At 49.6% G+C, this 22,518-nt stretch overlaps 2 protein-coding genes across 2 annotated transcripts in view; one reads left to right on the top strand and one right to left on the bottom strand.

The window, feature by feature from the left end:
* TSACC (TSSK6 activating cochaperone) overlaps nucleotides 1-6,753 on the bottom strand; it is a 9,029-nt gene extending 2,276 nt beyond the window's left edge. The window contains exons 1-4 of the mRNA XM_044449056.1: nucleotides 6,674-6,753; nucleotides 4,224-4,426; nucleotides 3,022-3,051; nucleotides 810-968 (exon numbers count right to left, since the gene is read on the bottom strand). Of these exons, the coding sequence (XP_044304991.1) occupies nucleotides 810-968; nucleotides 3,022-3,051; nucleotides 4,224-4,426; nucleotides 6,674-6,753 (472 nt within the window). The remainder of the gene's footprint in view (nucleotides 1-809; nucleotides 969-3,021; nucleotides 3,052-4,223; nucleotides 4,427-6,673) is intronic.
* Nucleotides 6,754-7,094: 341 nt separating this feature from the next.
* Nucleotides 7,095-22,353, top strand: CCT3 (chaperonin containing TCP1 subunit 3). Its single transcript, XM_044449184.1, has 14 exons — nucleotides 7,095-7,208; nucleotides 9,868-9,929; nucleotides 11,841-11,891; nucleotides 12,013-12,075; nucleotides 12,911-13,007; nucleotides 14,254-14,371; nucleotides 15,168-15,354; nucleotides 16,087-16,236; nucleotides 17,496-17,628; nucleotides 17,714-17,795; nucleotides 18,589-18,769; nucleotides 20,263-20,508; nucleotides 20,901-21,032; nucleotides 22,002-22,353. The coding sequence occupies exons 1-14, from the start codon at nucleotides 7,178-7,180 to the stop codon at nucleotides 22,104-22,106; spliced, it is 1,638 nt and encodes a 545-aa protein (XP_044305119.1). The 5' UTR covers nucleotides 7,095-7,177; the 3' UTR covers nucleotides 22,107-22,353.
* The last annotated feature ends 165 nt before the right edge of the window (nucleotides 22,354-22,518 follow it).

Here is a 22,518-nt window from a genome sequence, read left to right as displayed (position 1 = left end):
CGTCCCGTCCCGTCCCGTCCCGTCCATCTCGCGCAGCGCGGGCCATGCCGACAAGCCTCAGTGCCAGCAACGGGGCAGGGCTGCCTTCTAGTCCTGGTGGGATCACCGGGGATACGGTGCCGCCGGTGTGGCAGCGACTGTCCCAAACCGGGAACGGTGCACCAGTTTGAGGCCTTCCAGAGGCCTGATTATTGGCAGCGGCAGGAATTTTCACCTTAAAACACAAAAAGAGCAGGCGCGCCTAGCAGCCCTGCGGAGACATCGCGACCGCGGAAAACGGTGCCGGGCTCCAGCACTGCCCCCTCGCGGCTCTGAGGAGAATCGCCCTGAGTCGCCCTGAAGCTGCCAGTTGGCCCAGGAGGAAGCCCGGAGGAGAGAGGAGAGGAGAGGAGGGGAGATGCTTGGCTTGCGGTCTCTGAACAAGGGCACCTCCATCTCCTCACTTTCGAAAATGGTTTCCCAGCAGCGTGGCACGGCGATTGAGTGCGGGGACCCTAAGCTCTCGGAAGGGCCTGCTCTCTTACCCTCAGGAAAAGAGGCTCCAGAAACTAGCTGGCAGCAGCCATTCGCCCGGTGCAGCAACCGGGGCCGGCCTGGCTGGCTGGACCCTTTACGGGCGGCAGGCCAAGCAGCCTCAAGGTGGCCACACTCCTATTTTAGGGTCAGCCCCGCACGGGGCCTGGCTGGAGCAACGTGCTCTGTTGGGCTTCCAGCCTCACAAGGAGCTCTCTGCAGTGCTGATCTCTTCCCATCTCGCTTCCTGACCAAGATCCGATGCACGAAAGAGCAGACGGGATACTAGAACTCACAGAAATGTCTCTTTCCTTTTCCTATTCTCGCTGCCTGGCTGTACGGCAAGCCTGGGCTGGGCCTCCACTGCGTAGACGGGAGCTCCAGAAAACTGGGGGAGGGCTTGGCAGGACAGAGGGGCTTGAAGGAAGCGGGCGCAGGGGCGTCAAAATCTTCACCTGTCGAAAGGGAGAAACAGAGAGGAGTTGAAATGTGTTGCACGGCTAGGATTTTTAGAGTGCTTCAGCATTCATGGCTGAAGAAATCCGTGTCAATTAATTGTATAAGGTGGGTTGGTGAGTTAACTGAGGAGTTCATTATTTAAATTTGCATGGATAAAGGCAATGAGAAGAGCAATTTATTTGCAGCAGAGGCATCTTTTTGGAAAAAGTGTTCTCTGAGGAAGGCCTCACAAGATGACACTTGACATTTTCAGTTGGTTTTTCTGTGAATATTTTCATGAACTACAACAAGAAAATACCTAAATCTTAATTAATTTAAAATACCATTTTAATAGGGTAAAATGCTGTTTAAACCCACTAACTTCAACCAATAAGTTAATTGAAAGTCACAGACCTATAATTTATCCTACTTTCAGAGGCTAAAAACAGTCTCATTTCAGCAGTTTTATAAACTGAATACACCCCCTCCCTCGGCTCACACTTGGGTTTAACCCATGGTTTATTTAATCTATGGCTCATGTAAGCATGAGTTGACTTACCCATGGTTTGTCTGACAGATGACTGAACAAACCATGATTTCCCTTTTCAGTCTTTTCCTTTGCTTGCTTCCTCCTTCTATCCCAAAGGAGCAATAGAATTAGCATTTATTAGAATGGTTGGGATGTTGACTGGTTTTCCCCCACTCCCTTGTGGGGAGCCTGCTGAAAAAAATCCATGGTTCTGGGTTCACATGTAGTAACAGCCCAGATTTAAAAGCCCAGAGTTTACAATCCAGTAATAAGTCCCAGATTCTCTTTCTGGGCTATTCATCGTTAACAAGCCATGGTTTGTTGGCATATCTATACTTATGTGTCACAACAACCCAGAACTCAACAAGTAATGGCTGAAATAAACCAGAGTCACTCCTGCTAAGGACAGGTATTTCTCTATTCTTACTCATGGGCTAAACCAGTGAATATGAGAAGAGATATTGGCTGGGTTTCGACAAATGATACAGGCAGTTGGTTGTGGATTCACAGAATCATAGTATAGTAGAATTAGAAGGGACCAAGAAGGCCATGGGTTCAACCCTCTGCTCAGTGCAGACTGTAATTGATGGTTGTTGAAAAATGGGTTGTTGTCAGAACCCAACTATACTAACAAGCCATGGTTTGTTCATAGAAACAACCCATAAAGAGAATGCAGCGTTTGCTGCTGGATTGCAGACTGTGGGTTCCTCACGACGGATGCAACTTAGCATGGTCACCCATGGTTCAACAATGGCCATTCCATACTCAACCGCTGCGTGTGAATTGTGAATCCCAAGTGAGTGTGTGAATTACTGTAATCATTAGGTTAACAAGGTAAATGCCGCTGAAGGGCATCCCACGCCCGACGAGCTGATGCTTGATGTCGCATCTTGCATTTTCCTGCCCCTTCCACATGATGGATTGCACCTGGCCAGGGTGTGAGAAGAAAGGTGGTGATGTCAGCGTGCAGGAAAGCACAACGAAGACGATGCAGGCCAGAGCACGGGCAAAATGCTGCCGCACCCATGCCTGTGGGGATTGCATGAGCAGAGCCGGCTGGAGCCGGGGGTCAGGCTAGATGGCCCAGGAGGCCGCTTCGGACTTACACTGTTTCTGTGTTTGGTGGCTAGTGTGCATTTTTGGGATGTTTACATTGGCCCCGACCTCTCAGATATGATCAATACCAGCTTTCATCTTGCAGGAAAGAATGAATTTCACAAGACGCTCACTAGGAAAATTTCAACCAGTCCCACAGGATTCTCCAGCTAGAATTCACCCCCTGCCTGGAACCCCGAAGCTCTTTGTCTCTTGGTTCCGTGGCAGCAGCATGGGCCCCAGGGAGTGGCAGGGCTGCCCACAGATCAGAAGTAAACCTGCTTGTTTTGCGCTGGTCATTTCACTGCAGCCTCGTGTGCCCAGCGCAGATGTCCCTGCGGCAACTGGCTGAAAAATTGGGGCACTTGATGAAAACAGTCAAGCGCTCCCGTTTGGTCATTCCTTGGCCCAAAGACCGCTAAGGTGTCAAGGAGAAAAGCACCTACGTGTAACTTGCGAAGGTCTCCGTGATGTACCTGAAAAAGATAAGGTGACAGTTATTTGAATGTGAGCCGTCCCGAGATGCCTTGCATGGGGGATGGCATACAAAAGTTTTAAATAAAATAAAATAAAATAAAAATATTAGGGGCTGTTACTGGATTTTTGAGCTGGCAAGTTTGAACAATACTGATTTTATATTTTTTAGGAATTTTAATAAAGGTTTAATTGCTACTGTACCTGAGCAATTTTAAGTCTATGATCTATGTAGTTGTAATTGTATCATTATATGTATTTTACTTGATTGTTCCAACCACGTTTTTGTTTTACATTTCACAAGTGCCACAAGGGTTACAAATACAATTAAATAAGTCAGGAAAGAGAGAGAGAGAGAGAGAGAGAGAGAGAGATTGATTATGCATTGGAACTCTGTGTCTGTGTTAAGTAACTGATGGGATCGTCCTATGCGAGTTTAGATGGAGAAATGTGCTGCAGCTCCCAGCATGCCCCAGCATGCCCCAGCATCCTTTGCATCCCCTCACCCTTCAACATCATCCGGAGAAGGGGGCCCAGGAAAATCTGAGCCTCAGAGACAGACTGGGGGTCTGGGTGCAGGCCCGCAAGCAACGGATCCACAGGGCTGCGCCCGCAGGTTGCGATGCCAGGCCCCTTTCCCGAATCAAGGAGACGTGCATAGCGTTGCCCTGTGAAGACACACACAAATCTCAGGATGTGATCAAACCATATTGCACTGAATTGGTCCAGGCACCCGCCCTGTTTTTTCTCTTCTTGGAACTATTTGCATTTTGCCTTGATATTTTGGTTTACAAGTACTTTTTATGTGTGTTGCCTTGAAGTGGACACATAAATCCTTAAAACAAACAAAAGCACAAAAAGCCCTTTTAAGCCCATTGGGTTTCTCTTGATCCCAGGGGGCTACTGATTCTGGCTTGGCTCTTCTGATTAAGTTGCCTGGGGATTCCGCCTTGCTGATGGCCCGCAGGCTAGCTGGCCTGGCACTTCCCACGGGGGAACCATCCTGCGGGGCAGCCCATTTAATTGCAGAAGGTTCTGTGGTTAAACGGACTTCCTGAGCAGCCGGGCCGTGCTGGGAGTTGCAGCCCGCCTTATCAGGGAAACACCGAGTTGAGGAAGACCTGGCTTGGAGTGGTAGCTGGCAAGAAAGAGGCCAGACGGGGCCCAGACCTACTTTTCCGGTGCTGCTTCTCATCCTGGGGGCTTATATCTGGATCTATCCGAACTGGACTGGAACCCGTGCCTGGAAAAGGATGCGAGGAAAGGAGAGTTGTTAATCGTTTCTCGAGCGGGAAGTTCCAGGAGCATCTGCTTGGGGATTTAGAGAAAATAAAGCAACTCCCCTTTGAAACGGACTGGAGGGAGAGGTTTGTTTTTCTTAGTTAAGTTCAGGAAAGTCTTCCGGGGTCTTTCTGGCTTCATGCTGCTGCGGTTGGAGATAAACGAAAGATTAGTGCATGCTGAACAGTGCTCTGGGCTTCTGGAGCTGGCCTGGCTCCGGGGTTTTCGGGCTCCACAAGCTCCCCACGAGCTGTAGCGTGTTCCATTTTTCATGTGTGCACTGGGTCAGCAAAATGTGGTTTTGTTTTTTAAGATAGCTTTGTTCAACCACATCAATTAACAAACATAGATGTTCAAGCAAATACAAGAATACATATGTTATACTTTATAGATTTAGTTAAATAAAACAATATTTTATATTGCTATTATATAATAAATTGCTATTATTAAGGTAATGATTATTTTTCTCTTTCCAATAAAGTACAGCAGAAAAGTTATCCAAATATGAATTAACCTATTAAACTGGAGGTTGTTCACCTCACAATAATTTTATAATGGTCTATGATATATTTCTAATTGTATAACCAAATCTGTAACTTTTTTGATATAACTAAAACTAACCTGAAAAAATTGTTATTCTAAAAAAATGAAACCTTCATCTGGTTGTAAATATTAAGATGATGCCAGCAACAACGAGTCTTTATGTGGAAAACCATGATTTAAATCTAGTCTTATGGACCAATGATTTAAATCATGGTTTCGATCGATCTGATTTAAGTCAAATCTAGGACCCCAGGCTCCGGGACCCCAGGCAGCTGCCTTCACAGCCCTTCTCGGAGGCCTGTAAATGAAGCTTGTGCTACTGCCCTTCTTAGCAACAGTTTGAATGCGCAAACATCGGCACCAAGGCGTCGTGCAAAGCAGCCCCTTCCATTCAGTTGTGGTGGCAGCTGGGGGTTTTGAACAGTTCAGAACTATGCTTCTCTAGCATATCACAAAGAAGAAGGTTTAGTCATATCCATCCAGCACAAACTCAGTTGCCTGGGCTTTGAATGCTGAAAGAAACATACCTTTGCAATCTTGTTTTCAATAAAAGCAAGTTTCTAGGCCTTAAGACTTGCATAGCTCAATTAAGCTATGAGCTATGCCGTGCAGGGCCACCCAAGAGGGACAGGTCATAGCAGAGAGCTCTGACAAAACCTGATCCACTGGAGAAGGAAATGGTAACCCACTCCAGTACCCTTGCCATGAAAACCCCATGGACAGTACCAAAAGGCAAAAAGATATGACACCAGAAGATGAGCCCCTCAGGCTGGAAGGTGCCCAATATGCTATTGGGGAAGAGCAGAGGGCTAGTACTAGTAGCGCCAGAAAGAATGAAGCGACTGGGACAAAGCCGAAAGGACACTCAGTTGCAGATGTATCTGGTGGTGAAAGGAGAGTCCAATGCTGCAAAGATCTATATAGGAATCTGGAATGTAAGATCCATGAATCAAGGCAAGCTGGACGTGGTCAAACAAGAGATGACAAGATTGAACATCAACTTCTTAGGAATCAGTGAACTAAAATGGACAGGAATGGGTGAATTTAATTCAGATGACCATCAGGTATGCTACTGTGGGCAAGAATTCCTCAGAAGAAATGGAGTAGCCTTCATAGTCAATAAATGAGTAGGAAAAGCAGTACTGGGATACAACCTCCAAAATGACAGAGTGATCTCAGTTCGAATCCAAGAAAAACCATTCAACATCACAGGAGTCCAAGTCTCTGCCCCAGCTACTGGTGCTGAAGAGGCTGAAGTTGTGACAATAATGTGGGTTTTAGAATTTTTCTTATTTGATTTACATCCTGCCTTTTTTCTTTCTTTTTTCTTTCAAAAAACTCAAAGCAACTTAAATAATTCGCCTCCTCCTTTTAATCTTCTCCTGGTATTTTATTGTTGTACCATTGTGAAGTCTCCCAGGGAGCCTTTGGCTAAGGGGTGCTGGCATATAAGTGGAATACATAAATAAATAAATTTTATATATGCACAACACATATATCAATAGTAGTATATATGTGCATTTGTACGTGCATGTACGTAAAACATTAGCAATGGTTCAGGAGTGGCTGTAATGGGACCCACAGTTCATATCTATCTTGACGAAGACAGACCGGACAGGGGGACTTCAACTCCCGTCATGCCTCACGGCGGCGAGGAGCTGCTCAACTGGGAGTGACTCAGGCCATGACAGAAACTCCAACTCCCGTGATGCTCCCCCGACGGGAGCCCAAGAAGACTACAAATCCCGTTATGCCACACTAAGGCCTGCGAGGCTCCTTTGAGTGGGTACCCCCACATACACACACTCGCCTCTGGCGTGGAGCTGGTCAGGCTCGGAGCGCGGCAAGTGCTGTAGCGACCGCCGCTGTGAAGGGTCCATCCCTCCAACCGATGATGAGACTCTGTGCGCATGCGCCTCTCATTCCCCTTCCAGCCCTATTTTCCTGCGCAGGCGCATTCGGTTTCGCCGCGCCCGCTCGTTTCCACTGCGCGCATGCGCACGGCTTCCCTCCCCGCCGTCCGGAGACCCGCGCCGCACGCGGGCTGGAGAAAGCGTAGCCCGTTGTCGTGTCAATCTATCTTGCTGGCGAGGGAGTGGGCGGGCTCACCCTGGCAGGGCGCGCCTTCCCATTGGCGAGGCCCCCGGAGTGCCGGCGCCGATTGGCGAAGCCGCTGCAGCGAGGCGGGTAGGGTGTGCAAGCGCGGTGAAACGGCATTCTCCTTCCGCCCCTCCGCGCTGCTCCTCCTCCTCTTCCTCCAGAAGGTTCCGCGCCGGCTTCGCCTCGCCTCGCCTCGCCGCGAAGATGATGGGCCAGCGCCCCGTCCTCGTGCTCAGTGAGTCTGAGGGGCGTGGGTGGGGGGAGCCCCCTCCGTAGACCCCCCGCAAGGACCCGCTCTGAGGGGACCCGTCCTTCCTCCAAAATGGGGCGCCCTGCGAGGGCTCCCGCCGCGCTCGCCCTCCTAACTCGCCGACTGCCATACATACGGAATGAAGCCTCAGGGTCTTCCTTCGCCTCTCTCGGGGGGACCCGCATGGTTCTCCGGAGTTCCTCGCTCAAGATCCCCGCCTGCATTGATCCCCGCCCCGCAAGCGGGCTCAGGAAATAGCCCTTGGATCGGGTCTCCCCTACCCGAGCGCCCCCGGAACTGCTCAGCTCCTATAATACCTGCCGCTGCTTCGCTCACTTGCAGGATCTGTGAGGGGTTGTCTTGGCTGACCGCCCCCCATAAGTTTCTCCTTTCCTCTCATCAAACAGTCCCACAGATTCCTGTTCCTCACTCAAAATGCCCCACAATTATCCGGTTCCTGCCTCTCTCAACTCCCGCCTCCCATATATATTAGGCAGTTCTCCTGACCCTATTATTATTATTATTATTATTATTATTATTATTATTATTATTATTATAACATTTCTATGCCGCCCCTTGCCGAAACCTCGGGGCGGCTTACAACATGATAAAATACATTGAAATACAATAGTACATAATAAATTACCATTATGAAACTGTCAGCATTCCTTCAGTAACCCCCCTACACGCTTCATTACACGCTTTGACATCCCTGCCCCCCATACGCATTGGAGCCCCTTCTGCTATGTATCTGCCATATTCCTCTGCCTCAGCCCCCTCCCCATGTGCCTCACCATGGCAGATGTGCCTATATGGCTGAACAGCTTTGTGCCCCCAGAGCACTGGGGTCCTGATCTTGGTTGGATTTAGGCGGGGGGGGCACTATTGCCCCTTCTCCCCAGTATTGACTGTCTTCCACAATTGCGTATTTAGGCCTGCTTCCCGCACATCATCAAGAGATCCACTCCAGCAGGCCACCAGCTTTATGTGGTCTGATCCTGTGGCCCCTTCTGCCACCCCCTGAGTGCTTTCTCTGTTAGCAAACTTTTTCCTCCCCATCAGCTTGCTTCCTCCCAGCCTGCTTTGAAATCTCTCTCCCAATACTTCCCTGCAGCATCTGTTCCCTTACTCCTCCCCACCTATATCTTTATGATTTGAGTTCCAATTTTCCTACATGTGTTTTCCCATGCTCCATTTTTATTAGCTTATTTTTTTAAAGTCCAGAGTATCATACAGAACTTGGAAGGGCTCCTCTTTGAGTCTTGCTTCTGAAGTATAATCCATTGCTCTGCCTCCCACTGCTAAATTGAGATTCCATTCTGTCTTGGTTACTGTTCTCAGTAGGTGGGTTTTGCTGTCTATTCTGATTGCCAGGATCTGCCTTTCCTGTTTTCCTCCATGGTTAATCTCCTCTTGGGTTTTCCTTTTCTCCCATTCATAGAAGGAGACACTGAGATTTGGTGGGTGTGGGTGTGTACTATAGAACACACTGCATGCATGCAGCAGGTTCTGGGCTGTGGAGATGTTTGTAGGGAAGATCTGAAACAGCGCGGCATTTGTTAAAGTGTATTTAAGTGGAAGGATGGATTCCCCAAATACACCTGTTGTAGCATAGATAACCTTCCAGACCACTGGCAGTGAGTGGGAGTTGAGTTTCCCGGGTATCTGCTAGGACCCAAATGAAGCTCATTTGAGGATGAGCCAGCCAGCAGCGTCCCTTTCTTTTCTTGGCCAGTGTAATAGGTGGAATGACTCTCAATTCTTTCTTGTATTTAGGGATGAGATGGGAATGGAGGTTCTGGCTGCTGGATCTGTAGCCTGAAGGGCTCCCTTTGCAATAACTTTATCTGTACGAAGATGAATACTTGTTTTGAGGAAGCATTTTACAGTTAGTGGGGATGGGTTGGGAAGGTGCTGCATGTACTGTGGCTTTGCTGCAAGGAAGATAATTTCTTGGTATTTGAAGATTATCAAGATGATGATTTCTCAGCTCTATAATATTTACTGGAAAAGTAATTGCTTAGGTTAACTGTAATTAATTTGTACAATATCGCATCTCTTTTCCTAAAGGGCACTATCTTACGGTGCAATCATGCACTCTGCACTGAGCAAGGTGTAATAGCCCTGCTATTTAGATTTGGCACCAGGGAGGAATGGTAGCCGGGGGGGGGGGCAGGGGTGTAAGCCATCAGCCCAGCATCCTCCCCTTCCACAGCACACCACTTTTCATTTCCTCTGAGGCCCAGTTGTAACTTTGTGGGAGGCAGGCGGTACAGTTCTTTCTGTGTTGGCTCAAGCAGGGAGGAACTTGCCCTGCAGAGACCCAGCCCTGAGTTCACAAGGCCTCAGAGTTGCATCTGGGGGCCACAGGATTATTCACAAACCATGATGGGAGGCCATAAAACTGCACCCTCAATCTTTTATGTTGCTAAACTTAGATGCATTTCTCTTGGAATAAACCCCATCAAACCTAATGTGACTAATGTCTGATTGAACCCTCAGAAACAGATCCCTGCCCCAACCCAGGTAGAACCAAATGCTTGGCTGTGGAGGGTATAGAAAGTAAGAGGAATGGGGGAGTAAGTACATTTGGCAGGACTGGGGTAGGTAAGAGCTCTAATCATACTTTTTCTGTTTGTCTCAGGTCAGAACACAAAGCGTGAGTCTGGAAGGAAAGTCCAGGCTGGGAACATTAATGCTGCGAAGGTATGCTTGACTGGAAATGCACCGGAAGAAAGGGAGATGAGGGTATACTTGATCTTGGCTTGCCACACTTCTCAGAATAGGTGAAATGAATAGAGAGGGGTGCTTGTAAATGAAATGCATGTTGGTTGAGAGAACTCAGGTTTTAATCTCTGCTGAAGTCATTGTAGTATAGTGCAGGGGGAGAGCAGATTTTAGGCTTGTTGTAACCAACCAGAGCCAAGTGCAAAAGATACAGCCTGAATTAAAGAACAGGGACATTTCTGACTCCACAGATGTTTCTTTTCACTGGGTTTAGAAGTGAGTCAAGTTCATAATCCTTTCACACAAGTATCTATTCCTCATTACCCCAAGCTTTCTTCATTTCTGCCGCCTAATTTAGGTGGTTGAAAAGTTATGCATTGTTACAGTTTTTAAACATTTGTGAGCTGGAAACTTGCTAACCCATTCACAGAGATACTGCTTTGATATCGGAGCAGGGAATCGGAGTTCTCCCCTCTCCCTCACAGCCTGCATGGAAGAAACAGCTTCGGCTGTCTCTCCAAGGTCAGAAATGCATCCTCAGAGAGGTAAAAGTGAGAGGGGGAAGAGACTAGAGGAACCAGGATCTGAGCTGTCCTGAAACCTGGGTTCATAGAACCTCAGCTAGAGCTCTGAATAATCCTGTGCCCCCACCCGCACCCCAGCCAGCAATGAAACACCATAAGATTGCAACCTTAATTTTTAAGCTGCTAAATGTGTATGCATTTACCATGGAGTAAATGCCTTGGGGTTCTTGCAATAAAGCTATGCCTTACTTAGTTACAGCCTCCGATCCGATAGAGAACTGTGTTAGATCCCTGGGTTACTTGGATTAATTTTTGAACATACATCACAGGGCTGTTTCACTGAGAAATTCAGAGCACAAATACCTTATTCATGAAATCTGAGGGTTGCAACCCAGGGTTCGGCTGGATGCTACTATCTCTGGAAGCATAGATCCAGAACCATGACCTCCCACTCTGCCTTCCATGCTTGTGAAAGCCAGGCAGAGGGCTAGTAAATGCATGAGGGGATGGAGTGGTTCGGAAAACCGCAGGCACTTCGCCAGCATGCATTGCTGCTGTTATTATAAATGCACGTTTATAAAGTACCTGGAATTTCTAAGGACTGTACAGGTATTGGGGACAAGGCAGTCCCTGCTTGCAGGCACAAACTTTAATATAAATGATGCAAAAGGGGAAAGAGAATGGTGAGGGAGGAGAAGCTGCCCCTTGACAGGCTGAAGGTTGGTGCCTGCTTAGATTTTCTTTGCCAAGGTATTTTTCATGAAAGAAAGTGGGTGCAACTCCCTGCTGCCCAGTTTGGGGGAAAGTCCAGAGAATGCCCCTCTTCACTTGGTTAGACTCAGGGCATGCTGGCAGAACGTGGCACTGCTTTTATGTGGACAGCTTTCCTGGGAAAATACTCTCGACATCATGGTCTGTATGCCCTCCATTTTTGCTCAGGTACTGTTCTGCAAACTGAGTAAGTTACTGCTTCTGAGTTAAAGGAAAGGATTTGGTTCTCTTTGAAGAAGAGCATCATTAGGGCTGCATGAAAATCTGCCTGGTTTGTTCCCTTCCTGCCAGTGGCAAACAATTTCTCTGCCCTTAGGCCTTAATATACCTTCTTTTCTAGCCAAATTTACCTTTTCTGTCCCTTCACAGGATGTGTTTGTTAGTGCACTTGGTGACAGCTTCCTGCTGAGCTGCTGAAACGTTCATGAATATTCTGTGACGTTCACTGGGGAGGCTCACCATTGCCTGGCCGTGACCTTTTTTCTTGCTTCATAATGTCTCTGGAACTCGGTGCATAATCATCCTGGAGGTTTGTTATATCCTCCTTTGCTCTGCAAATCAAGTTGTCTTTATAATTCTGTTCTTTCTATTTCAGACCATTGCTGATATTATTAGAACATGTTTAGGACCAAGAGCCATGATGAAGGTGAGAGAACTATTTTCCTTCATTGCTTCATTACTCAGAGTAAACTGATAATGCAAATCTGCTTGTACCGGTGTTGCATTTTCCGGAACCTAACAGAAATGCCCTGAATGCCCCACTGCAGATGCTGTTGGACCCAATGGGGGGAATCGTCATGACCAACGACGGCAACGCTATTCTTAGAGAAGTAAGTCTTTGTGATGCCGACACCAGGCCCTTCGCTCAAAGCTGAGCGTGATGGAAGCAACCCCTCCGCAGTGGCCCTTGCCACATAATCCTTGGAGAGCCTGCACAGCTGTGAGACTGGAGGGTGGGAAGTAAACTTTCCCTTAATGGCCAAGGTGAAGATGCGGTCGTTCACATGATCTGAAGCCCCTCTTACTGCTGCTCCTTCTGGCAGGGCCCCACTCCACGCTGCATCTGCTCCCACTCGGGTCCGTGCTGCCTTCAAGCCATGCCGCTGCTTCCTCCCTTGCTCAGGGCGGAGGGTCCCTCGGCCCTGGGGCTTGCTGCGTCCTCTCCCTCCACCCCACAGGTTCATCCTCTTCCCTTTAAGGCAGTTTCCCTGTTGGCCGTCTGGAAATTAGTACTGGACTTTACTTGTCTTTGCTGCATTGTGGAAGAGCAGGATGCAGCTGGGCGGCATTTGTTGTAACTGCTCCCATGATTATTGCTAGTAACACAAACCTTTAGAGTTAGGCTTTCTTGCCAGGACTGGGCACATGTTAGTTTCTGTGTCAAGCGGTGCCCTTTTTGGAGTTGGCAGTGGGAATTCTTTGTAAAGGCATGGCAAATGTTGATTGCCCAACTAGAACAGGTTGTCTTTACACATTTTTTCCAAGGAGCAGGGGCCAGTTTCCACATGGCCTCCCATCATCCAAGTCAGAGGTGGATGTTCCTTATCGTGGCCTTAATTCACTTTCACCACGATGGAGACTCAGTTCAAGGTCTCCCTGAGTTTGGGGGAGTTTCCATCATGTCCCCCAGGGTCACCAGGTGTCTGCATCTTTCCTTCTGTACAGATTCAAGTCCAGCATCCAGCTGCTAAGTCCATGATTGAAATCAGCCGCACGCAGGACGAAGAGGTGGGCGATGGGACCACCTCTGTGATTATTCTTGGTAAGAGCTGTGTGCAGGTGCCCGCAAGACCGTAAGTCTTCTATAGCACGCTCTACGTGGGGCTGCCCCTGAAGATGGTCCAGATACTTCAGATGGTGCAAAATAGAGCTGCCAGGTTGCTGACGGGGACTGGGCATTATGTTCACATGACTCCAGTTCTCCGTCAGCTTCACTGGCTCCCCATTGAAGTCCGAGCCCAATTCAAGGTGCTGGTGATTACTTATAAAGCCCTAAACAGCTTGGGACCTGGGTATCTGAAGGAGCACCTGCATCCATATATGCCCTCCTGCCCCTTGAGATCAGCAGCAGAGGCCCTTCTCCGGGAGCCTTCCGTGAAGGACATTGGGAGGGTGAGCACCAGGAGGAGGGCCTTCTCTGTGGTGGCGCCCCACTTACGGAATGCGCTCCCCAGAGAGGTCCGCCTGGCACCGTCAGTATTTGCTTTTCGGTGCCAGGCCAATACCTTTTTATTTAAACGTTATTTTAATTAATTGTTAAATTATTTATTGGTTTTATTTATTGCCTGGATGTGTCCAATTTTTATATTTTTGTATTGTTATTTCTTTGCTGGAAGCCGCCCCGAGGCTTAAGCAAATGGGGCAGAATACAAGTATCCCAGATAAATAAATAAATAAGTCACAAAATACGTCCTCTGGTAGATTCCTGCGGGGAAAAGAGGCAGAAGGAGGCGGTCCACTTGAGGCATTTTGATGGCCACTGCAGGCCTGGCAGTCTCCCGAAATCCCTGTGGCCTGAGGGCCGGTGGCCGGGTCAAGGGAGCTTGTCGCTTCAGGAAAGGAGGCGCTGCAGAGCAGCTGTGCATCGCGCTGTTGATTCCCGTGTGAGCAGCGCAGAGCAGAGCAGAGCGGGGCAGCCTGCAGTGCTGGGCCTGCCGTAGTGCAAATGTGTTGCGGGGAAGCATTTGGATATCCCACCCCAGAGCTCCCAGTGCCTGGGCCCAGCAGTGCCTGCAAGTCATTAGTAGCCACTTGCCATTAGAAGCGGTCCAGCTAAAAGAGGCGCTGGTTGTTCCCCATATGCTCCCCTTGGAGAGGGCCGGGCTCAACGCCCTTTCCATAACTGGGTTTAACCGTAAGGCACGCCAGCCTGGTGCTGCGTAATTCAGAAGTCATGAGACCGGTGGGTGCTGCCCCTTCCTTGGGCCAGAGGGGTTTTGGTGCCAAGATGCCTTTAATGCTTTAGCACAGTGGTAATGCCCAGCAACGGCTCTCTGCTTACCCTTCAGCCGGAGAGATGTTGTCAGTTGCCGAACATTTCCTCGAGCAGCAGATGCACCCAACAGTGATTATTAGTGCGTACAGGAAAGCTCTGGATGACATGATCAGCGCTCTGAAAAAGATCAGGTGAGCAGGAAGCCCGGCAGCCGCAAGGGAACGTGGAGCCCAGCAAAGGGGTGATGGCGCTCTCTGGGCAACCGAGAGGAGTGGCAGTCAGGGCATTGAGTCCCTTGTTGAGCCGGCCCTAGCAGTGCCTGGCGCCCGATCAGGGTCCTGGCATCAAGACCACGGGTGGAGAATCTCGGGCCAAGGCTGCTCCTCTTGGGACCCCAGTGAGGCGCACTGGGGTCCCCCGGGGACCACGCACCTTTCTCCAGCCAGCTCCCTGTGGAGGTGCCCTGGCTTTTGAGCAGATCTTTACCACTTCTCCCCCCCTCCCCACATTCTAAAATGCTGAAATGCCTCTCTGGGATTTTTTGGGGGGTACTTTGGGTGTTGTTTGTCCCACCCACCACTGGGATGTGGCCTCCACAAGAGCCCCTCCGAAATAAAAATTTGACCTTCAGGCCAAAAGACAACATTTCCCAGTTCTAGATGCAAATTCCCATTGAATCCCAATCGCCCCCCCCCCCCCGTGGCAGTTGACACATTTGCTTGTGGAAGAATCCTTTTGATAACGTGCCACAAATCAAAATCATTTTGCAGCTTGAAGCTGCAACAGTTGCAGTCCTCTGAGAGGGTTGCCTTCTAGCAACGGCCACTCAGTGTGGACACACAGTGGCAGCGGCCAGAGCCGCCTGGCAAGGGTGTCGTGGCGGCTGCGTCAGATACGAACACCGCCTTCTGCTTCACCATGAGGGCGGGGCATTAGGCTCTGCTATAGATTCATATCAGTTACACACGTTTTGCTTGGTTTCCACAGTGCTCCTGTCGATGTGAACAACCGTGAAGCCATGCTTAAAATAATCAACAGTGCCATTGGCACCAAAGCTATCAATCGCTGGTCAGATCTGGCCTGCAGCATTGCCCTCGATGCAGTCAGGACTGTGGAGTTTGAGGAAAACGGCAGGAAGGAAATCGACATCAAGAAATATGCCAAAGTAGAAAAGGTATGAGGAAAAATGTGTTTCTGGACCAGGGCTGGATTTTGAGGGCCTGGAAGAAGTCCTTTCGAAAGGGCTGGCATTAACTTACACTGGTGAAACAAATACAGAGAAGGAATATAGATAGATCTTACTGAGCCTCTGATTGCTTTCTGGTACAGAAGAAAGTTGCTTTCAGGACCAGAAGGTGTTTTTTTCAACTGTAGGATATAACCAGAACAAAACATGTTTACAACGAAGAACCAACAGTCAGCACAATCCATAATGGGCAGTACCAACAGTAACACTTTTCCAGCTGCAAACGCGAAAGGTTGATTTGTATGTTCAATAGCAACAGCAGTGCTTAAAACAAACCTGAGACGTCAGCTTCATGTAGTCTTACCTGTAGGAACAGAACTTGAAGGTGAATTGTCCCACCACCCTGGCCTTACCTGCTGACGAGCACTGCAGGTGCCCCACGTCAGTCATTCTACTTCGGCACCTGACCCGTGGGGACAAAGAACTGTGGTTTCTCCTCCTCAGATTCCGTTTCCCCCTTGGGCCTGGCTCAGCCACTCCGCTGAAGTAATTGTCCTGGGCTGATGTCCATCGGTGTCCATATACACTGTGTGGGTTTAAATCCTTAATTTGGTTTACGGGTATGCATAAACGGGTCTTGTCAGTCTTGAAGTAAATTAGGTTTTCCCAGTTGTGTGGCTACAAAAACTGGATAGCTTCTGGCCTTTTTACTTCCCCCAGATTCCCGGTGGCTTTATTGAAGATTCCTGTGTCCTGCGTGGCGTCATGCTCAATAAAGATATTACTCACCCTCGGATGCGTCGCACCATCAAGAACCCCCGCATTGTCCTGCTGGACTGCTCCCTGGAGTACAAGAAAGGCGAGAGTCAGGTATGCTGGCTGGCACAGTTCCCCTGCTCTTCGGGTTGGGTTGAATTAAATCCAAGTGTTTTCCAGAGACTGGTGCAGGATTCCGGAGATGCCTGCATTGTCAAAGACTTGATTTGACTCACTGTGTCACTTTTGAGTCTCATACGGCCCTGGGATCGCTTATATTCAGCCCCCCCGTGGTTGAAACTTGCCTCCTTCAGCATAAGGATGGCCTCCTTCTCCATAAGCTTCATGGCTGCTTGGTTTGGTACAGCAAGTGTTCTGTGGTTTTGCAGCAAGGGTGGGCAACATGCGACCCCTGCAGCTTCCTGGCATTCAGAGGGGAGCCGGCAACAAACGTTAAAAGAGAACCCCACAAACAGAATGTTTTCTGTGGCTGCTCCAGACGCCAAAAGGGACAAAAATAGTTGGTCTGCAAGGTAGTATTGTTCCCTGGGACTGTGTAGCAGCTGCAGAGCACTATCTTATATTGATTTATATTCCTCCTCCCCATTTTTTAGGGTCACCAGAAGTCAGGCACCTTGAGAACACACTGCAGCTCACCCCGTTTTTGGCCCTGGGGTGGGAACTGTAATCCACAGTGGGGGTTCGAGGGGTCAGGAATGACCTCTGGACTTCCCAAAGGTACCCTCCCATGCCACAGAGACCTGAAAAGTTTTGCCTCTCTTGCACTATAGAGAATTAACTAAGGGGTGGTTAATTTTCGGTGACTTTCTGTAAATGAAGGGTTCTGTCTGGTATTAAGTCACTACGCTGTAAGCAGAGTAGTGTGCACACTGCGTCCAGGCATTCCAAAACAGGGCTAAGGAAAGCTCTGTTCTGCAGCGTTGTTTCCCATCGCATAGTTTCACAACTCTGCCACGTTTTCATCGAGGGGTCAGTGCGACTGGAGCCCTTGGATCAGTCGTAGGGCTTCTGAAATTCGAACAGACATTCCACTCCTCCCTCCCAAAGACGTGCTTTGTCTTGACAGCCACAAAGATTAGGAAGCTGTCTTTTAATCTGAACTTCTTGTCAAATTGAGCCCCGCAGCCACAGCTGTATCTTGCCATTTTTCTGCAGTTGGCAGGTTCAGAGGGCCTGTTGGCACTGCCTCCTGCGGGCAGGGAATCTCACCCCGCACCAAAGAGTGCTGTGGAGGAAATGGGTGGCAGGGCTTGTCTCTTGGGAAGCGGCAGGCGCAGCCCATTCTGCGCTGTAAGCAAGTGCGATGACCAGACTGTGACCTCACCTAAACGCATCTGCATCCCTTTGTGCAGACTGACATCGAAATCACTCGCGAGGAGGACTTTGCCCGCATCCTGCAGATGGAGGAGGAGTTCATCCAGCAGATGTGCGAGCACCTGCTCAGAGTCAAGCCGGATCTGGTCATCACCGAGAAGGGGATCTCAGGTGGGCAGCGCGTGCGGGGCCTCGCAGGCACTGTCTCTGTCCCGCTCTGTCTGTGCGGTACTGAAGAGACCCTTTCTGTCCGCAGACCTGGCCCAGCATTTCCTGATGAGGGCCAACGTCACCGCCATCCGCCGGGTGAGAAAAACTGACAACAACCGAATTGCAAGGTACGGGCACCTGACTTGGAAGCCTTTCGGCTGTGTTGGAGGAATGTGTTGATTTGGCATTCCTAAGCGTTTTTTCCCTGCCGTCCGTCATTTGCATTCTCTCTCTGGAGGACTCCAAGCAGAAACTGGGCAGGGATGCCTTAAGCTGGAGTCCTCCTCTGAGCAGGGCCTGAACTTGGGCAGAAATGGCTCCTTCCAGCTCTGTGTGTATTTGCTTTTTAGCGTAGTAGGCAGGGCAGACTAGCAGGGGACCAGAACGCCTCAACCTCCCGTCTGTTCTTCCTGGTGGAGGGTGATACTCCGTGTGCTATGGGAGGGGGGGGTATGTGGAGCTTAAAAACCCTGGGGAGCCCAGGTGTTCTCCACAAATTTCCCTTTGGCCCGTAAATAAGGTCCCCATGAGAAGAATGTGGCTTGCTAAAAAGCTCTTCAGACTTTTTAGAAGGAAATGCTGAAAACTTGTGGAAGAAACTTTCTCTTCTGGCCGCCTGCAAAACTCTCTAAAGCGAGACAGAATGGCTAGAGACTAATTCTAGCAAGGCCATGCAACAAGCTCTCGTTAGAAACTCTCGACTGAGGTCTATTGAGCAGGAAGGGGGGGTTTCCGTCCTTTGGGGAGCTGGTGGGACATGCGTTTGCCCCAGGTGTGAGCCCCAGACCCCCTCAGAACTAGCAGGAGAGCATCCTGTGGGGAAGGACTGCCCACCTACATGCAGGACATTGCAGTGTCCCCAAATTTGCATGCCAAGAAGGAGCCTGAGTGTTGGGGGGTATTTCTTGCTTTGTGTGGCAGGGCCTGCGGGGCACGTATTGTCAGCCGCACAGATGAGCTGCGTGAAGAGGATGTTGGGACTGGCGCAGGGCTTTTTGAGGTGAAGAAAATCGGGGATGAGTATTTCACCTTCATCACAGACTGTAAGGAGCCCAAGGCCTGCACCATCATGCTCCGGGGTGCCAGCAAAGAGATTCTAGCGGTAAGCGCCTCCCAGTCAGTGCTCCCAGCGGGGTCTCCAGGAGCAGCTGCAGGAGAGGCAGGCAAAGACTTCTGTCCATTTTTTCCTGAGGAAATGGGAGAAGTGTGGCTTGTTTAGATTCTGTGTTTAATCTCTTTTCCAAGTTTAAACGTATTCATTTAAAATACTTTAAGGTTATCATTCTGCCATTTAAGGTAAATGCCATTTAATGTGCCTTGCATGATGAAGTGGTGTACAGTAGAAACCACGCAATTATCAAGCAGCAAAGAATAATAAAATCAGCAAGCTAGCTGTTAAAACCACACCATCAATAAATATATACAGTGGTACCTTGGCTCACGAACTTAATCTGTTCCAGGACTCTGGTCGTGACCCAAATTGGTCATGAGCCAAGTCAAATTTCCCCATGAGGTTCAAGGTTAATCTGTTCTGCAACCATTTTTTAAATCAGAAAAATGTGAAGCAAAGTGACAACAACAAAGATTGCGGCCATCCCATCCTGCCCCCCCCCCCGGAGCACAAGCGGGGCCATCTCCCTGCCCCACAGCACGACCGAGATTGTGCCTGTCCTCCCTGCAGGCACCCGTCATCCCAGCGCGCTGGGGGGCGGGAGAGACGGGCGCAAACGGTGTCCTGGGGGTGGGGGGATGGCCGCGGTTGCAGTTCTGTTCGTGCAGGGAAGGGGTGCCTGGTCAGAGGTGGCTCCTGCAGGAAAGACAGGTGGGATCTCGGCCGTCTCCCCCGCAGCTCTGTGTTGCTGCTCCCGTCTTTCCTGCAGCCGCGCGCCTCTGATCACCATGCCTTCCCTGCAGGAAAGCAACTGGGATCGTAGCCATCTCCCCACTTGGGTGGGGGGGAGATGGTGGCGACCTTGGTTGCCACCCAAAGTGGTGTTCGCGACCCAAGTCAGAATTTTTCAGAAATTTTTGTTCATGACCCGATCTGTTCGTGAACCAAGGCGTTCATGAGCCGAGGTACCACTGTCTATCTCGGAGAGCCCTAAAAACTAAAATGCAGTTGCTGAAAAACCTGAGAATAGATACATAAAGCACATTGCAGGAAAGGCCAGAGAAAATGGGCAAGTCTTCAGGGGTTTCCTAAAGGCTTGCCGTGAGGGAGGCTGCTGAGCTCAGCCTTGTTGTTTTTGTAATACTTGGAAAGTGGAGTATTGTTTTGTGTTTGTTACTACTGTAAGAACAAGCTGCTTCCAGTCAAGCCTGCTTTTGGGTGTGCTTTGGCCATCGCTGGTGCATCATTATGTGTGTGTGGGGGGGTTCCGTTGTCCCCGACGCAGAGGTGCCCCCGCATTGGCTCCTCCCATGGACTTGGCTTGGAAGGCGGCCAGGCCACCTCCTTAGCAGGTGTGTGGCCCCGTGGCTGCTTCTCGGGAGCCTTCGTGGTCTCCTTATTCAGTTGCGCCCACAGCTGTCGGGCGCCTTCCTCTGAAGTGCTTGCCTTGATGTGTGGAACCTTTGCGCTCTCCCCGTCCGCAGGAGGTGGAGCGCAACCTCCAGGATGCCATGCAGGTCTGCCGCAACGTCCTGATTGACCCTCAGCTGGTGCCCGGAGGCGGCGCTTCTGAGATGGCCGTGGCACATGCTTTAACGGAAAGGTCAAAAGTCATGACTGGGGTGGAGCAGTGGCCCTACCGTGCCGTCGCCCAGGCTCTCGAAGTCATTCCCAGGACACTCATCCAGAACTGCGGTGCCAGCACCATCCGCGCACTCACTTCGCTGCGGGTAAGAGTAAGGGCCGCGGTGGCTGGGCCTGGCGCACACGCGTGCCGAGAAGGTGGCCTCCATGTTGAGCCTCGGGGGCCGTTTCTCTGCTCCTGCAGTTTGCAGATGGCCTCGCACAAGCGTTGTACAAGATCCTGTGCGTTAAGCGGCCCCTGCTTGGGCAGCGCAAGGGGGGGTGGCCAAGGGAGTGGGCCTGGTCCCCGGAAGTCCCGAGTCGCTTCTCCAGCCCTGCCAGGAAAACTCGGAGTGCCTTGAAGACAGGCGTGTGGGACCCTTCAGGAATAGCCTCTGGTATCGCCTGCTTGTCAGAGTGAGGAGGCAGCTGGATTTGTAGGGTTGGGCAGCAGCAGACTTTGTGATGTTGTGACGCTTTTTGCAATGGTTCCTTGCAGGCAAAACATACCCAGGAAGGCAGTCAGACCTGGGGAGTAAACGGGGAGACTGGTGCCTTGGCAGACATGAAGGAGCTGGGTATATGGGAGCCATTGTCTGTCAAGTTGCAGACCTACAAGACGGCTGTAGAGGTAAGGGAGAAACTGGAAGCCCACCTTGGGACCCAGTGCTGAAGGGCTTGTGAGCGGGAAGGGATGGGTAACTGCCCCTGGTCAATCAGAAGCAACATTTCCATTATTCGGAACATCTTTTCTGCCTTTGGGGAAGATGCTTCCTTCTCCCTGTGTTCAGCTACCATGAATCACATTCATGGAATGGTGCTGAAAAAACTCTTAGAGGCTGCTCCGCCGCTTCAGAGCTCCGTTTTCCAAGTCTGTGTGTGTTTGGAAGGCTGTATATATTTTGAGCTGAGTTTGATAGTGAGGCTGAAGAGGTGTGCTAGTTTGTGTCTTTCTTGGTTTCTATCTATCTATCTATCTATCTATCTATCTATCTATCTATCTATCTAGTAAGCTTCTATGCTGCCCCATTCGCCGAAGCCTCCCTTTCTCTTACTGATTTTGATTTGTACCTTGACTTTCTACCAAGAAAAGAAATGCAGAGCAACTTACAATCATTCATAAAACTTGCTTAAAACAATAGTAAATGCATTAATACAGATTTAAAAACACAACAAGGACACAATAAAATCAGCATCTGGCTGAACAGACCCATTTATACCCCCAAAGTCTGCCTTGTACTTCAGTTGTGTTCTTGCCACCTCTTTTCTGTCCACTGCAGTATAGGCCCTAAGTTGTAGTCACAGTTCTGGTGAAGTGGAACAATCCACCTACAGCAAAAATGCAAATATACACTAGTATCGGATGCATCAAAGAGGAAATCTAGGATCACACTGGATGGAACTAGCCAATCAGATAGAATGCTAATTTGGATGAGCTCTTTGATGCCAACACCATAACAGAGAATAGTTCTAGATCAAGAGCATGAAGGCGAGTTGGCAGCAGCTTGCAATGACTAGTAAATCAGGAGTATTGGATTGGGATTTGGCCTCTCCAACTTTAATCATCCGTTGCTAACCAAAACCCTTTTCTCCACTCCAGACCGCCATCCTCCTCCTGCGTATTGACGACATTGTTTCAGGTCATAAGAAGAAAGGCGATGAGCAGAGCAAGCAGGGTGGAGCCCTGGAGGCAGCCCAGGATTAACTCTGTACGGCTGGGGAAATGGTGCGCCTTGGAGATGGAAACGACCGGAATGAAATGTTGATTGCTGCTTTTCCTCACCCTGGGTTCAGGTGTGGTCAGAGTCCAAATACTGATTCTTTCAAAGTCAGCAAAGAAGGGCCGATAATGCGTTAGCTCCCCGTTCTGTTTAGGAGACACTGACGCTTTATTTAAGTGTATACTGTAGCTTCTTTGTGGCTTTGTTAATAAAAACATCACTTCACATCCAGTTCTTTGCAGGTGACTTTCCCCTCCCCCAGTTCCCTGGTGTTGCCTCAGATCCGACTCCTGAGGTGGTTTCAGCAGCCCCCTCCTTGCTGCAGAGTGCGCTTTTGGCCTGTTCATGCCATATTTTTATTTACATTTTTTCCTGCTTTTCTTTCACCAATGGAAC

Source organism: Varanus komodoensis, unplaced genomic scaffold, assembly GCF_004798865.1.
Source record: "Varanus komodoensis strain SLA01 unplaced genomic scaffold, ASM479886v1 scaffold57, whole genome shotgun sequence".
Lineage (NCBI taxonomy): Eukaryota > Metazoa > Chordata > Lepidosauria > Squamata > Varanidae > Varanus > Varanus komodoensis.
Note: the sequence above shows the minus strand (reverse complement) of the source record. Positions and strands in the feature narration are given on the sequence as shown.